Source organism: Hemiscyllium ocellatum, chromosome 22 (assembly GCF_020745735.1).
Source record: "Hemiscyllium ocellatum isolate sHemOce1 chromosome 22, sHemOce1.pat.X.cur, whole genome shotgun sequence".
Lineage (NCBI taxonomy): Eukaryota > Metazoa > Chordata > Chondrichthyes > Orectolobiformes > Hemiscylliidae > Hemiscyllium > Hemiscyllium ocellatum.
In genome coordinates, this window is record NC_083422.1 from 56,035,459 (window position 1) to 56,051,687 (window position 16,229).

At 43.0% G+C, this 16,229-nt stretch overlaps 1 protein-coding gene across 2 annotated transcripts in view; it reads right to left on the bottom strand.

Annotated features, from left to right (window-relative positions):
- The window catches only part of sfxn2 (sideroflexin 2), an 82,904-nt gene that overhangs the window by 61,868 nt on the left and 4,807 nt on the right, over nucleotides 1–16,229 (bottom strand). For both annotated transcript variants that reach the window (XM_060842510.1, XM_060842511.1), the window contains exons 2-3: nucleotides 8,213–8,398; nucleotides 4,800–4,970 (exon numbers count right to left, since the gene is read on the bottom strand). In XM_060842510.1, the coding sequence (XP_060698493.1) occupies nucleotides 4,800–4,970; nucleotides 8,213–8,382 (341 nt within the window). In that variant the 5' untranslated portion in view covers nucleotides 8,383–8,398. The remainder of the gene's footprint in view (nucleotides 1–4,799; nucleotides 4,971–8,212; nucleotides 8,399–16,229) is intronic.

The window sequence follows — 16,229 nt, forward strand, 5'->3', positions numbered from 1 at the left end:
AATTGATTGAGAATTGATTGACGGTTGGAGATTGAATGAAGATTTCAGAAAAATCTCAGATCATAATATAGATTCAACCAATCAACCACACCACCCTGCAGCCCAACATTTCAACTCCCCCTCCCACTCTGCTGAGGACATAGAGGACCTGGGCCTCCTTCACCGCCGCTCCCTCACCACCCGACGCCTGGAGGAAGAACGCCTCATTTTCCGCCTCAGAACACTTCAATCAGGGCAACAATGTGGACTTCACCAGTTTCCTCATTTTCCCTTCCCCCATCTCACCCCAGTTCCAAACTTCCAGCTCCGCACTGTCCCCATGACTTGTCCTACCTGCCTATCTTCTTTTCCACCTATCCATTCCACCCACCTCTCTGACCTATTACCTTCATCCCCACCCCCATTCACCCATTGTACTCTTTGCTACCTTCCCCCACCCTCCTTCCTGACCTATCACCTCCATTCCCAACCCCATTCACCTATTGTACTCTATGCTACTTTCTCCCCACCCCCACCCTCCTCTCATTTATCTCTCCACCCTGCAGGCACTCTGCCTCTATGCCTGATGAAGGGCTTTTGCCCAAAACATCGATTTTCCTGTCCTCAGATGCTGCCTGAACTGATGTGCTTTTCCAGCACCACTCTAATCTAGACTATGTTCTTATTAACCTGTTCAGAGATTACACATGTCTGGAGCAGGTGGGACTTGAATCCAAGTAGAACATAGAACATAGAACAATACAGCGCTGAACAGGCCCTTCGGCCCTTGATGTTGTGCCGACGTGTGAACTAATCTAAGCCCATCCACCTACACTATCCCATCATTATCCATATCCTTATCCAAGGAAAGTTTAAATGCCCCTAATGTGGCTGAGTTAACTACGTTGGCAAGCAGGGCATTCCACACACTTACCACTCTCTGAGTAAAGAACGTGCCTCTGACATCTGCCTTAAATCTATCACCCCTCAATTTGTAGCTATGCCCCCTCGTACACGCTGACGTCATCATCAAGACAATTCAATCAGGTGGAGTATTGTGTCTATGTGTGGGTGCTGCATTATAGGAAAGGTGTATTGGAGCGAAGTGATTTACAATGGTTTGAGGAGTGAGAAACCTCAGTGATGAGAACAGATGGAAGAAGCTGGGACTGTTCTTCTCCAGGAAGAAAGGAGATTTGAGAGAGGCTTTCAAAATCATGAGCAGACTGCAACAAACTGCTCCACTTGTCCAAGAAACAAGAACATGAGGGCACAGATTTAAAATGATGCGTACAATAAGCTAGGGTGATGTAAGGAAACGTTTTGATACAGGGAGTAGTTAGGCCACAGCTCCAATGCAGTACCTGGACATTGGATGGACACAGGTTCAATTGAGGCATTAAAATGGGGGCATTAGATGATTAGTTGGAAAAATAGAATGTGTGAGGGTGTGGGGAAAGGACAGGAGATTGGCCTGAGGTAACAAAACCAGTGCCTGCACTATGGGCCAAATGGCCTCCTCTGCACTATAACAATTCTGTAATTTGAGCCCCTTGGCTCAGAGTTAGGGACACTATCACTAATACAGACCTAATAGTTTGAACCGTAAATCTACTATTAAGTGATCTTAATACAGAACAAAACCAGCCATATCCCTAGATTAGGACCACCTTTTATAAATGAAAACAGCTAAATGTTGGAAATATGACAAGTGTTCGGCAGTGCTGTATTTGTGGAGAGAGAAAAACTCAGCAGACTTTTTTAACCAGTTCACACAAGGCAAGAAAAAGGTGGTGGGATCAGTAAAAAGACAGGGTGTTGCAGCAAACTGGCTCCCTGACATAATACAGGAATGTTACCGATGGCAGGAACTAGATTGGACAGACTGGCCAAAATGAGGAAGGGTGAGGTGGCTCAATACCAAGGGCACTATTGGGAGAAAGTGAGGTTTTCACTCTCAACCCCCTTGGGCTCTCCCACATTCCTGATGAAGAGCTCATGCTTGAAACGCCAACTCTCCTGCTCCTCGGATGCTGCCTAACCAGCTGTGCTTTTCCAGTGCCACACTTTTTGACTCAAGGCACTATTTACCAGGCCATTGGTGTTTTGCTTACGGGGGTTTGATGATATTTCCCAAAGAAGTCATCAGAGAAATGTAGATATCCCCACACCTCCCTGACCCAGCAGCAGGCATGTGTGGAGGGGGGGTGACGGAGGAAGTGTGTAGGGGGTAACAGCACCATTGAGAAGGTACAGCCACACTGGTTTCATCAAAGGGGTTTCTCCTCCAGCAATCTGCCTCGGAGCCTCTGAAATAATCTCCAGTTTTGAGTGGCGCCAGAGTGGTCACTGTTGAGGCTGCGGATCCTGTAACTGGCCTGGGGGAGTGGGTAGCTCTCCTGAGGAGGGTGGCAGATACTTACGGAGCTGCTGCCTGTGGAAGGATCACACCTTCTGTCTGCACCTGCTGACAACACACATTTCCAGCCAACTTCAGGACCTTGGTAAAAACCTACTCAATGTTTCAGCTTTGCAACCTTCTCTCAGAACCCTTCATCAGTCCTGAAGCAGCAACTCTATTCCTTTCTCCACCAACACTACCAGACCTGCTGAACATTTCCAATGTTTTCTCTTCTCATTTCAGATAACCAGCATTTTTAGAATCTTAGAATCCCTACAGTGTGAAAACAGGCTTTTGACCCAACAAGTCCAGACTCACTCTCCAAAGACTATCCCACCCAAACCCATTCCCCATTACTCTACACTTACCCCTGACTAATGCACCTAACCTACACATCCCTGGACACTATGGGCAATTTAGCATGGCCAATTCACCTAACTTGCACATTTTTGGACCGTGGATGGAAACCGGAGCACCCGGAGGAAACCCACGCAGACACGGGAAGAACGTGCAACCTCCACACAGACAGTGACCAGAGGCTGGAATTGAACCTGGATCCCGGGTGCTGTGAGGCAGCAGTGCTGACCACTAAGCCACCCCATTTTCTGGAGAAAAAGCAGGGATAATATTTTGCGTTCAGTGACCCTTCTTCAGAACAAAGGATTTCTCTTTGCTGCCTGACCTATAGAGTTTTTCCAAAAAATACTGCTTTTATTTCCAATTGCCAGTATCTTTATTGGTCTTTATTGCCTTTATTAGTCAGTGCATTGAGTATAGGAGCTGGGAGGTCATGTTGCAGTTGTACAGGACATTGGTTAGACCACTTTTGGAATATTGCATTCAACTCTGGTCTTCCTGCTATAGGAAAATGTTTAAACTTGGCTGGATTCAGAAAAGATTTATAAGGATGTTGCCAGAATTGATGGTTTTGAGCTATAGGGAGAGGCTGAATAGGCTGGGGGTTTATTCCCTGGAGCATCAGAGGCTGAGGGGTGATCTTACAGAGGTTTATAAAATCATGAGGGGCATAGATAAGGTGAATAGCCAAGGTCTTTTTCCCAGGGTAGGACAGCATTGTTTTACAGTGAAGGGGAGGAAAGATATAAAAGGGACCTAAGGAGCAAGTTTTTCTTGCAGAAGGTGGCATGTGGAGGAAGTGGTGGAGGCTGGTAGATGGGTATATGAATTGAAAGGGTTTAGAGGGATATAGGCCACATGGGACTGGATTAATTTAAGATACCTGGTCGGCATGGGCGAGTTGGACCAAAGGGTCTGTTTCCATACTACACAGCTCCCTGACTCTCTCTGCAATTCTTTGTTTTTTTTATTAGTATTTTTGTTTAATTCATTCATGAGATCTTTATCTGAGCCATAATTCATTGCCCATCCCCAATTTCCCCTTGAGCGGAGTGTCTTGCTCATTTCAGAGGGTGGTCAGGAGTCACCTACATTACTGTAGGTCTGGGAATCACATACAGTCCAGACAATGTAAGAACGTCAAATTTCCTTCCCATAACAGGGCTTTTCAGGGTAAATATTGAGAGGATGCTTCCCCACCACCACGGGAGATTCTAAGACCAGAGGACAGAGTCTCAGAATAAGGGATTGAAAATGTGTTGCTGGAAAAGCGCAGCAGGTCAGGCAGCATCCAAGGAACAGGAAATTCAACGTTTCGGGATGAAGGGCTTATGCCCGAAACATCGAATTTCCTGTTCCTTGGATGCTGCCTGACCTGCTGCGCTTTTCCAGCAACACATTTTCAGCTCTGATCTCCAGCGTCTGCAGACCTCACTTTCTCCTCAGAATAAGGGGTTGCCAATTTAAGACCGAGATGAGGAGGATTTTTTTCCCCTCAAAGTCTTTGGAACTCCTTGCCACAAACAGTTATGGGGACAGAGTCCTTGTGTATATTTAAGGCTGAGATGGACATATACTTAATCAGCTGGGGTATAAAAAGTTATAGGGGAAGGTTAGGAAAGCTACAAATCCTTAAAGAATCTGATATTTTTAATGATGACCTAATGGTAAAAATGTAACCATTTAATTTCACCCATCTGGGCACACCCCAGGAAGGTGGGATTCAAACAGAGTCTTTTTGATTTATTTCTACCCTCAATGAACATTACTAAAAGCAGATTTTCAGCGCATTATCACATTTTTGTTCATGAGAGAGCATTGCATGTAGATTGGCTGCTATATTTCCCACATAACAACAGTGATTACATATTAAGTGTACTTCATTGCCTGCAATGCACTTAGTTCAGGCTGTCCTGAGAGTGTGAAAGTTGTTAGATAAATTCAAGTTGAATTTTTCTTTCCTGGTATTCAGATTTGAGATGTTCCTGGTCTGTGCAGCAGTTGGATAAATCCCTGACCCATTGGATCACAATAAACCTTTAACCAAATCCTATTGCAGTACCTGTAAAACTGCAGCATGAAGCCGGTGATAGCCATTCCACCAGGGACCTGAAAAGACATTCGCCCAATTAAATTCATCCTTTCTCCACTGTCTGGGTGAAATGCAGAGTCGTACAGTTTCTTCGCATAGTGTAACTGCTCCTCTGTCGTACCTGGAGGCACAGACCCCGCTCTGGAAAATAAAACAATGCAAACAAAGAACAGGGTCAAATATTCTCTTCCTTCCAGATCTGTTTCTTTTCTGGTGCCCTTGTTGTTTATTCATTCATAAGGTGTGGGCACTGCTGGCTAAGCCACACGGGTTATGTGGGTGAGCTGTTGGAGTATCAGTATCCAGTTTCCTGTCAGCATCGTGCAGTTTTTTTTGTTCATTCCTGGATTTTCGGCAGTGCTGGCAAGGCCAACACTCTTTACCCATTCCTAAATACCCCTAGAACTGACTGGCTTGTCAGGCCATATCAGGAAATCAGTTAAAGCATCAGTCACATCGCTGTGGGTCTCGAGTCACCTAAAGGACAGGCCAGATAAGGATGGCGGATTTCCTCCCTTAAAGGATATTAGTGAAACAGGTGGATTTTCACAACAAATGATCATAATGGTTAGCATTAGTCCAGCTTTTTATTTCAGATTTTAATTGATTCCAATGTCACCATTTGTCATGGTGGGGTTTGAACCCACATCCTGAGAGTTTTAGCTTGGGGTTCTCTGAATCAATAGTCCACATTCCACATACCTCTCCCACTTTGCAACATCCTGCGCCTTCAGCCAATTTTGTGATATCACATAGAGTGAATCAAATTGAAGACCGTGATGCTAGGGACTTCAAGATGAGACATCAATTGGCTGAAGAAGAATGCAAATTCTTCACTCTTGGCTTTTGCCACGGACTGTTTAGGATGAGAATACTGTATAGCCTCCACCTCTTGTTAGTTGTTTAATCATCCACTACCATTCATGACTGGGACATGACAGGACTGTAGTGGTTAAATCAGATAGTTTTGGGGTCGTATAGTCCTGCCTACTACACACTGTTTCTTCTGTCTGACACAAAGTAGTTATATATGGTAGCTTTAGAAGGTGGACACCTCATTTTTAGATATGCCTGGTGTAAGACTTCCTTCAGTCTTCATTGAGCCAATATTGAACTTCTGGTTTGATGGTAGAGTTGGGGATATGCTGATCTAGGAGGTTACAGATTATAGTTGATCAAAATCTGTGCCCAATTTTGAGTTGCTAGATCTGTTTGAAGTCTGTCCTCTCTAACACATAGGTGGTACCACAGGACATGATGGAGGATATCCTCAATCTGTTGATGGGACTTTGTGCCCTGCAGTTTTCAGAACAGTAGGCGAGACCTCATCAGCTCAGCAGAATCGCAGCTAACACATGGGACTAAAAAGGTGGTGGTGGGCCCCATAATGCAGTACCATTCAGTATGATTCAACAATGGTGTATGTGGTAGATTCACACCCCAACACCAGGTGTCACCTTTCTCACACAGAGCACAACCAATAGCATCATTCCCAAGTCAATCCCAGTTAGTTGAAAGGTTCCAGTTGAAGCAGTAACATGTCTTTTCTACTCCAGATGCTCACTAACCCACTGTGCGTTCTGTAGTTTTAATTTCAGGTTTACATTTTAATGAGTACTTTTGCACTTTCATGTCTCGAACATTTCAGTAGCGGTCATTATCTGCTTTTAGAGCCTTTTATTTCACATTTTAGCCTCTGCCACTTAACTGGGATGGATTTGGATGTGCTTTCGCTGGTGTTAACACCTGTTTTCTATGTGCTGGCATCAACACTAAGTACTTCTGGGTGCATTTAATATCCTGCAATTCTGTTTGGCGTTATTAAAATTTAGTCTTTCAATTTTTTCATTTATTTTCTGGGTGGCGTGGGAAAGAGAGAGTAATTACCCTGAAGGAATGGGTAGGATGGCTAGGTCAAGATGACAACTGCAAATAAAGAGCTTTGTGATTCAACAATGTTTTGATTCTCCAAGGTTTGTGGAAAACAATAAATGCTGTTCCAAATCTGAAAGAAATGTTTGTAATATGATCCTGGGAAAGCATTAGCCTATTTGCTTAGCATTTATAGTTTGAAAAATACTGGAGTCTATCAGTTAAATTGTACTGACTGGAAATATGGTGGAGGCAGGTTCAATTGAGACATTCAAAAGGGGCTCTGAATGATTATTTGGATAGGAAAAGAGATGGGCCAAATGGTCTTCTTCTGTGCTGTAATAATTCTGTTTTCCTGTGAATTACCACATTTAACAGGAATGAAAGTGATAATTCTGTAGCATTACAGATGACAGGACAAAAACAGAAATTGCTGGAAAAGCTCAGCAAGTTTTGGCAGCATCTGTGGAGAGAAATCAGAGTTAATGCTTTGGTCACTGAATTGTTCCAGACTTGAAACCCTGTTTTTCTCTCTGCACAGATGCTGCCAAATCTGCTGAATTCCTCCAAGACATTTTATTCGGTAGTTACCCCATTGTTGTTTGTGGGGCTTGGCTGTCATTAAATTAGTTGCCACATTTCTGATTCCTGGCAAGCAGTTACACTTCAAATTCATAAAAAGAACAGCAAAACATTGCAATAAAATATAGAACTATGAACGCTGGAAATCTGAAACAAAGACAGAAATTGCTAGAGAAACTCAGTGGGTCTGGCAGCATCTGCGGAGAGAATGCAGAGTTAATGTTTCCAGTCCAAAGACCTGAGTCAGTTCTGAAGAATTGTTTAATAATTTGCCTTTGTTCTTTCCTCCAGCTAGCCCTCCCTTTCTGCTTCCCTTCTGATCCCTGCTCTGCACTTGCTTACGAAATGTTGGAAATTACTATTTCAAGTTTTGTTGAAATATCATCTCTCTTCCTCTTTCTCAGATGCCAACTGTCCTGCTGGATGCTTCCAGAGTATTCAGTTGGATTTTAAGCACTTTGGGATGACCTAGTGTCATGGTGGGTACAATATAAACATAGAGTCACACAGCATGGAAACAGGCCATTCGGTCCATCCAGTCCATGCTGACCAAGTTTCCCAAACTAAAGTGGTTCTATTTGCCTGCATTTCGCCAATATCCTCTAAACCTTTCCTGTTCATGTACCTATGCAAATGGATTTTAAATGTTGCAACTGTATTCGCATCTACACATCTATCCACTTCTCACGCAGTTCATTCCACACACAAACCACCCTATCTATTTTTCTTTATTCAGTTGCAGTGAAGATATTTTGTAAATCCCATCAGTAAATATATCATCTCACCATGAAGATCAGAAAATGTCAGCTCCTCTGCATTCTTGTCCCTCTTTCGGCCAATTGCCGATTTTAACGAGCTGACCAGTGATCGATCCACGGTGACCATGTTATCATACTGGAACAACCTGATGAAATGTTTCAATTGCATACCTGAAACTGTCAACCAGGTCCTTGGCTTTATCGAGGGCTGCATTTGATACTAACACCGTGCGAGGATCTGTGATGTTGAAAAAGTGCTTAAGCCTGCCCACAAAAGTTGTCTGATCCCAACGAGGTGCATCAATGTTAAATTTAGAGAGATCCACTGTACTTCCTGACATCTTGGCACTTTCAAACCTGGAAGATAAAATGTGTTTAGTTCTAAAATGCTTCATCTTAATAGTACCCTACATCCATTAGTTAAGTGTGATACATTTCTCATCAGGTTGATGTGAGAAAGTGTTGATCTGTTCTGAAGGAATGTTCATGAAGCACCAGGTGGATCACAGATGTTTGTAGAATAAGGTCTGTACCATGGTTAACTATTACAATGAATTTTCAATCCCCTTAGATTTTCGATTGGAAGGAGTGAGAATCCCTATAGTACAGATAGCAGCCATTCTGCTTATCGCATCTACCCTGACCCTCCGAAGTACATTCACCCAGACCCACACCCATAACCATAACCCTACTTTAACCATGGCTAATCCATCTTGTGGATCTTTGGATGACTTGCCCTTCATGAAATCATGCTGACACTGGTGAATTGAGCTTGGTGATGCATGGCAACATTTTCACATGGAGTATGATGTGGATATGGAACGAGCTGTCAGAGGCGAGTACATTTAAAAAAACATTCAGACAATACATGCACAAGAAAAGTTTACAGGGACATGGGCAAGGCATAGGCAAATGGGACTAGTCCAGTTTAGGAAACTTGGTCGACATAGACATGTTGGGCCGAAGGGCCTGTTTCCACGCTGGATGACTCAATGACTCCTAACCCTAACCCTAATTGTCAGTCATCACCTAACTGGTGCACTATCCATCGCAACACTTCTATCAATCAGAATCCACTTGCCAACTAATCAGGATTCTCTTCTCATACAGATTAAATGGTATTTTCCCTTTACGTTGCTTTTTCTTGTGGATTGTCCTTACTGCAAGGCAAAATTGTGCAAAATTGTGTATTTTTCAGCAATATTCAACTCTACACTACGAAACAATTATTATGGTCAATCGTTATATTCACTGGGAAAAGCCGTTCTGCTTTTACACTTAATCCTGTTAATCATTATTTCTATTTGCGACACGAATGTCAATTCAGAGGCTCAATTTCAGCATCTGCCATTTCCATTTGGGTTTGGGGTTTGTGATGGATGAAGGTTCCCTCAACTGAATCCTGATAATGCTCCAACTAAATATCTCTGCTCCCCCCCCCACCCCCACGCCATCCCCAGCAAAGCCCTTACAATCGCTTTCTTGTACTAATGATCCTCATCCTCTCAAGGAAATTGCCAATTTTACTGGTAAAATAAAGTGCTGTAGATGTTAGCTGTGGAGTCAGTGCAACAAAAACAAGGTTACCATTATTCATCACCTGACTGAAATCTTAAATCCACATGGGTTCATACTGAATTTCAGTCCCACATTACAGAATAAGGTCAGTCAATCTCTCTGTATTTGTCTTGATGAGTGTACTAACACATTGTGATTAAAGACAATCCCACAAAAAAGAAGTAAGATGCTGTCAAAGTAATGGTCTATTTAACTTCTAAAATATTGCAGCATTTAGGACCCAATGATATATTGAGTAGACAATATGATCCTCCAAATCATGCCCTTACTTTTCCTGAGAGCACTGACTTTTGCCAGGATAGAGTTACAATGCTGAATAGGCAAGTAGACAGGACATATTGGAATTGAGTTCTGTCTGAAACCAACCTCAAAGAGCTCTTAATGTCCAAGACGTCAAGAATACACAAGAAACATTTACTAGATGATACCAGAAATATTACAGTCCCTACATGTGGAAATAGGCCCTTCAGCCCAACAAGTTCACACCAACCCTCCGAAGAGTAACCCACCCAGACCCGTTTCTCTCTGACTAATGCATCTAACACTATGGGCAATCTAAATTGCCCAATTCACCCGACCTGCACATGTTTGGACTGTGGGAGGAAACCAGACCACGCAGACACGGGGAGAACATGCAAACTCCACACAGACAGTCGCCCGAGGGTGGAATCGAACCCTGCTCCCTGGTGCTGTAAGGCAGCAATGCTAACCACTGAGCCACTGCGCCGCCCCAAAATGCAGGGCATACAATTTTTTTAACAAAACCATCAGAAGGCTGCAGGCATCTCAAACTCACTGCCTGTCGGGGGGGGGGGGGGGGGGGGGGTGGGTTGGGGTAGAAATCCTCATAACATTTCAGAAGTATTTAGATGTGCACATGCGATGCCAAAGGATACAAGACAATGGGCCAAGTGCTGGACGATTGGAGTGGAATAGTTAGGTGGTTGTTTTAACTGACACAGGTTTGATGGGCCGAAGAGCCTATTTTGATGTTTCAACCCCTGTGATTCTTCAGTGTAATTTCTTTCTTTTCTGATGGAATGTAGCCATCACAGGCAAGGTCGGCATTTGTTGCTAATCCCTGATTTCCCTTGAAATGAATGGCTTGGCTCAACCATTTCAGAGGACAGTTAAAAATAAACCACATTTCTGTGGGTCAGGAATCATCTGTGGACCTACAGAAGTCACGTGTAGGCCAGGACATTAGGGAATCAGCTGGGTGTTTACTATAGTTGACAACAGTTTCACGGTCGCCATTAGACTAGATTTTAATTCCACAATTTAATGAATTCATATTTCACAATCTGCTATAGCGGGATTCAAAGCCAACTTCCCAGAACATTGGCTTGAGTGTCTGGCTGAGCAATCTAGTGACATTACCACTATGACACACCTCGCCCATATGAAAGGACAAAATGGTTGTCTCTTTTCTCTTGAAAAGAGAAGGCAGACAGGGTGACCTAAAAGAGGTATTTAAACTGAGCAGATACTGGATGAATATTGTCACTGGTGGGTGCACAAAACTAGGGGCCCTTCAATTTAAGGATCATCAGCAAGTAACAAAATAAGGCATTTAGAAGGAATGTACTTACCCAGAGAGGATAGTGAGAACGTGGAACCTGCTGCCACAAGGAGTGATTTAGCCAATTGTCCACCTGATTTAAAGGGGAGGTAGCCAAAGAATGTGAAGGAGGAGGGAATAGAGGGCTATGCTGATGATGGAAAAACAGAAGAAAGGAACATAAACGCTGACATGGTTTGTTTGAACCATTGGCTCATTTCTGTGCTGGATCTCCTACACAGTCAACTCAAGCAGGCTTTTCAGCAGGAACAATTGGAAGACCATTAATCACTAACTGAATGACATTTTAACCCCTATGCATAAAGGCCAGCTCTGCTACACCTAATGGTTGAGATTAGAACACCCCTAATTGGAGACACTACAAGCAGAGAACTTGGTTTAAATATAAAAAGGTCTCCCATTTAAGATAGAGATGGGCAGAATTATTTTTTCCTACAGGGCATTGAAAAGCTGATGAAGTCGCCACTTCACACAGTAGTGGAGGCAGGTTCACTGAATAGGTTTAAAACAGAGGCTGAGAGAATCTGGATTGACAGGCAAGTCAATGGATATCGGGGCAGATGGGAAAGTGGAGTTGAGATCACACTCAGATCATCTTTGATTGCACTGAATGGTGCAGCAATTCAAGATGCCCAGAGACCCACTGTTGCTCATCATTCATATGTTCATAGAGGAACACAGGAACAAGAGTAAGCCATTCAGCCCCTTGAGTCTCTTCAATCACATTACATATTGGATAAGGATCCTGTAAGGAGTTTACGTTGAATTGTCTCTGTCCCTGATACTCAACACTGCACTATCAATATAATTCTTGGAGTCCTGAGCCATAAGTGATTGCGCAAATGACTTTCAAACCAGCTACATGCGAATGTTATTTCTACCTCACCGAAGTCTTACTGACTCCATGATAGCATTATCTGTTGAAGATAATTTCTGCTTCACATTGACGAGGAGGAATCTTTCCTCATTTTCACAAAATGTACTGACCTGATCAAGCTCATGACATTTTATTACGGCTGTAAACAGGAGGCATATAATCAGTGATCGGTGCTAAATCATTTAAAACTTCCTAGCCTGTGAATGTGGAATTCTTAAAACAGACCGGCATAGATTTTCAACGTTAAAATCTAATGATCTGGTTTCAGCAGCAGTAATAATGGCAAAACTGTCAGCATTCACCATCATTACTTCTCTGGAATTGACAGCAACTTCTGGAGCCTGCACATGAGCAGTTAAAATGCAGAAATCCAGATGCTGCTGTCAGTGATTCTCCATTCCCCCATTCATATAGGGTAGTCTGCAAAAGCAAAACAGCAAATTCTTTTACCAAGGCAGCAGCAAAAGAATGCGGAACTTGTTACCACTGGGGTGGTTAAATTAAACAGCGTACATGTATTTAAAGGGAGGTGACATAAACACGGGAGGGAGAAGGGAACATCAGGTTATACTGATAGCATGAGATTAGGAATGACTCAACTGTTGATGCTTCTTCAGACTGCAATCTAATTGAAGTCACTGGATTGATGATAAATGCTCTTGAATGGCAGTAATTTCACTGTAAAAACCTTTAAAAAGTTACTTGTTATTAAAATGAGGCATAACTGGCATTTTAAGAGCTTGCTAAGTTTATAATTACTGCGAACAATTCACTGAGGCTGAAAGAAAATTTGATAATTATTGAACCTCACATTATTCCATTAAGAAAGTTGCACAATTTTAAGAAGTTTCTGATATTTTATCTTTTACATTAATCCGATGTGGAAATGTCAAATAATTTATTTTTCTAACGGTAAAATTTAAAATTAAATGTGAACGTGTGGTTTACTGGCTGCAATACTGTCTGTGAGAATACTTCAGTGTGATTGGTTGCTTATCCTGCATGATGACTATAACTTTTGCTGCACACCTGTACATCCTCGTGACTTGATGGCACATTCAAACTGATGCTGGGAAAAGGAAGTCGAGATCTTTGAAGGTAGTTTTCTCTGAAGTGAACAGCAAGCGTTGCCGCAAAAGCCAGGCCATTATTGTAGAGCAGTTTAGATCAAAGGTTTAAATCTGCTTCTATCCCTTCAGCTTCTAGCTTGTCAGACAAGGAAAAGCAATACAGTGTGAAAAAAGTTCTATCTTTATCCTTACAGTAAAATAAAGGAATATTAAAATTACCGATACTATAGAATTGTATATTTCTTCCCCTATTGCTTCCATACTAATGCATTCTCAGAGTAGGGCAGCTTCAGAATTCTTAACATTAGCTGTACTGAAATGAGCAGTTGTACAAGGCTCTCTAGGGATGGCCAATCACTCCACAGAGGGCTGCTCAGGGAAGGTTTTAACAGGATTGTAGTTCCAGTCAAGTGTTGAGTAACATTGTCTTCATTTGTTCCTTACAAGCAAGGCAATGTTGCATTCCATTTCCCATTTCCCCAGTATCAATGATCGAGCCTCTGTTGCCCTATGCCTGGAATTCTATCCTTAAACATCTCCACAATGTGCAAGGTACAAGTCAGGAATGTGATGGAATCTCTCTGCGTGTCTGGAATGGTGAGGCTCCAATAACACTCAAGAAGCTTGACACCGCTTAGGACAGACTACATCCACAATCATCCACTCCCTCCACCACTGATGCTCAGTAGCATCAGCTACAAGTTGCACTGCAGCAATTTACCATGGCTCCTTAGACAGCACCTTCCAAACCCATGAATACTGTCTTCTAGAAGGACAAGAGTAGCAGATAGATGGGAACACCATCATCTGAAAGTTCCCTTCCAAGCTACTTCCCAACCTGACTTGGAAATATATCACCATCCTTACAGTATCGCTGGGTCAAAACCCTGGAACTCACTTCCTAACAGCATTGAGGGTCTATGTAGACCAAATGGACTGCAGTGGTTTTACAGGGCAGCTCACCACCACTTCTTGAGGGCAATTAAGGACAGCCAATAAATGCTTGTGTGTGAAAGAGAGAAAAGCAAGCCATGGTGTATTTGTATAACTTGCAGTAGAATGTTTGCATGACGTAGGTCAGGGTCAATAAGGTGCAGAACTTTAATTCTGAAAAATACCATCAGTTCCACAAAATAAATCACGGCTGTTAAAAGCACAACAGATGGTTGGTATCAGGTTGCACAGACAGTAACTCAACTGAGCAGTTCTGATTGTCAGACAAATCACTTATGCACGTTAGTGGAGATTAAAATGTTTTGTCTGAGATTGGGATGCTAACAACTATTTAATAGACTTTGTACATTTGGATAACCCACTTTGGACTTTTTAAAATTGATTATTTATGTAGCAAATAGTTTACATTGCGTAAGCCATCGGTTAAAGGCAATCATTTTTAACAAATAAATGCCGAGCTCAACCTGAGTGTTTGATGAATGTAGTTATATCATGAACTCTCTTTCTGGTTGGATATGTTAATTTCAGAACCAGTGGCAGGAGAGACCAGGACCCGAAGGTACAGCCTTAGAGTAAAGAGAAGACCTTTCAGAACGAGATAAGGAGAAACTTCTTCAGCCACAGATTGGGGAATCTGTGGAATTCATTGCCTCAGAAGGCTGTGGAGGCCAGGTCATTGACTGTACTTAAAACAGAGATAGATAAGTTCTTCATTACCAAGGGGATCAAGGGCTACAGGGAGAAAGTGGGAGAATGGAGTTGAGAAACCTATCAGCCATGATTGAATGGTGGAGCAGACTCAATAAGTTGAATGGTCTAGTTTCTGTTCCCACATCTATTGGTCTAAAAGTGCCTACTGTAGCTCACTTATTAAGAAGTCCTGATGTGGTGTCAGGTCCCACTTTGCAGAGTTGATCAAATAATCCTGACTGAAGCTTTGCTGCAGTATTGCGCATCTTTCAAGTGCGACTTTAAACTGATTCCTTATCTACTTGTGGAAGATCCCATGGCAACATTTAGGGAAGAGAAGTAGAAATTAACTTAGTGCCCTGGACAATGTTCATCACTTAAATATCAACGATAAATGCAGGGCTGAATCGCAAGTTGTTTTGGCTAAGTGTCAGTCTCGTGAAATTCCTTGGATCTCTCGTCATATCTTTGGAAACTTATCTCGTTAAGTATCGACCCCAAGGCAGCCCTCTCACCCAATTCTAACCCCATCACACCACTCGCCAATCCCAGGAGAACTCATCACTGGATGTCTGCCAAAAGACTAGGATCCCTGGCATCCTGTCGCTTTTAAAAGGCTGTTGTGTGCCCCAAAGATCACTGGTATCCCAAAGCTCCCCCGCTCAGAGATAGATGTACATTTGTAAGCTGTTAGATGAAAGGAAAATGTCACTGTGATTCTCTGACATGGACCTGGAGGGCCTGATGCTTGGGGTGGTCCACAGCAGGACTGGCAGAGGAAGCCATGCCACCAACTCTGGACAGCCTGGTATGAGGTTGCCATCCTGGTCAATATGGTCTCCGTGGGTCCGGAAGAAATATCCAATAAAAGATCAACGATCCACTCCATAAGGTTAAATGCCACAGCTTTCTCTCTGCAACCTCACAATTACTCTCTCTACTAATGTAACCACCATCTATCGAGACTCATGCTTGCCACTCTCACTATTGCCCTCAACATCTCCCCCCACACAGATAACCTCATTTCCCCACAACCTCCCATATCCCAAGCCCAGCAAGGCCTCTGTGCTTTCCATTCCCCCAACTATGACACCCATCACCTTCCAATTCCCTGCAGGGCTGTGAGCAGCTATATTGCCGATTTTCCTCTCACTCAATTCTCCCTTTCCCGCTTTCAATGAGAGGAAAGCCCACTACAGAGTGGAAAGGGCCTGCATGTGTGGGGCTTTCCTGACATCAAGCTCCTCACCCCCTTTGAGAGAAGATCCTGTCTCCCTCTACCTCAGAGGTGAAGATACTGACTCTCTAGCATCTGCAGTCCTCACTTTTGCCAACATTAAGAGAATGGGACATTGGTGTACAGGACATTGGTGACTTTTAGAATTCTGCATACAATTCTGGTCATCTTGCTATGTTAAACTTGAGAGGGTGCAGAAA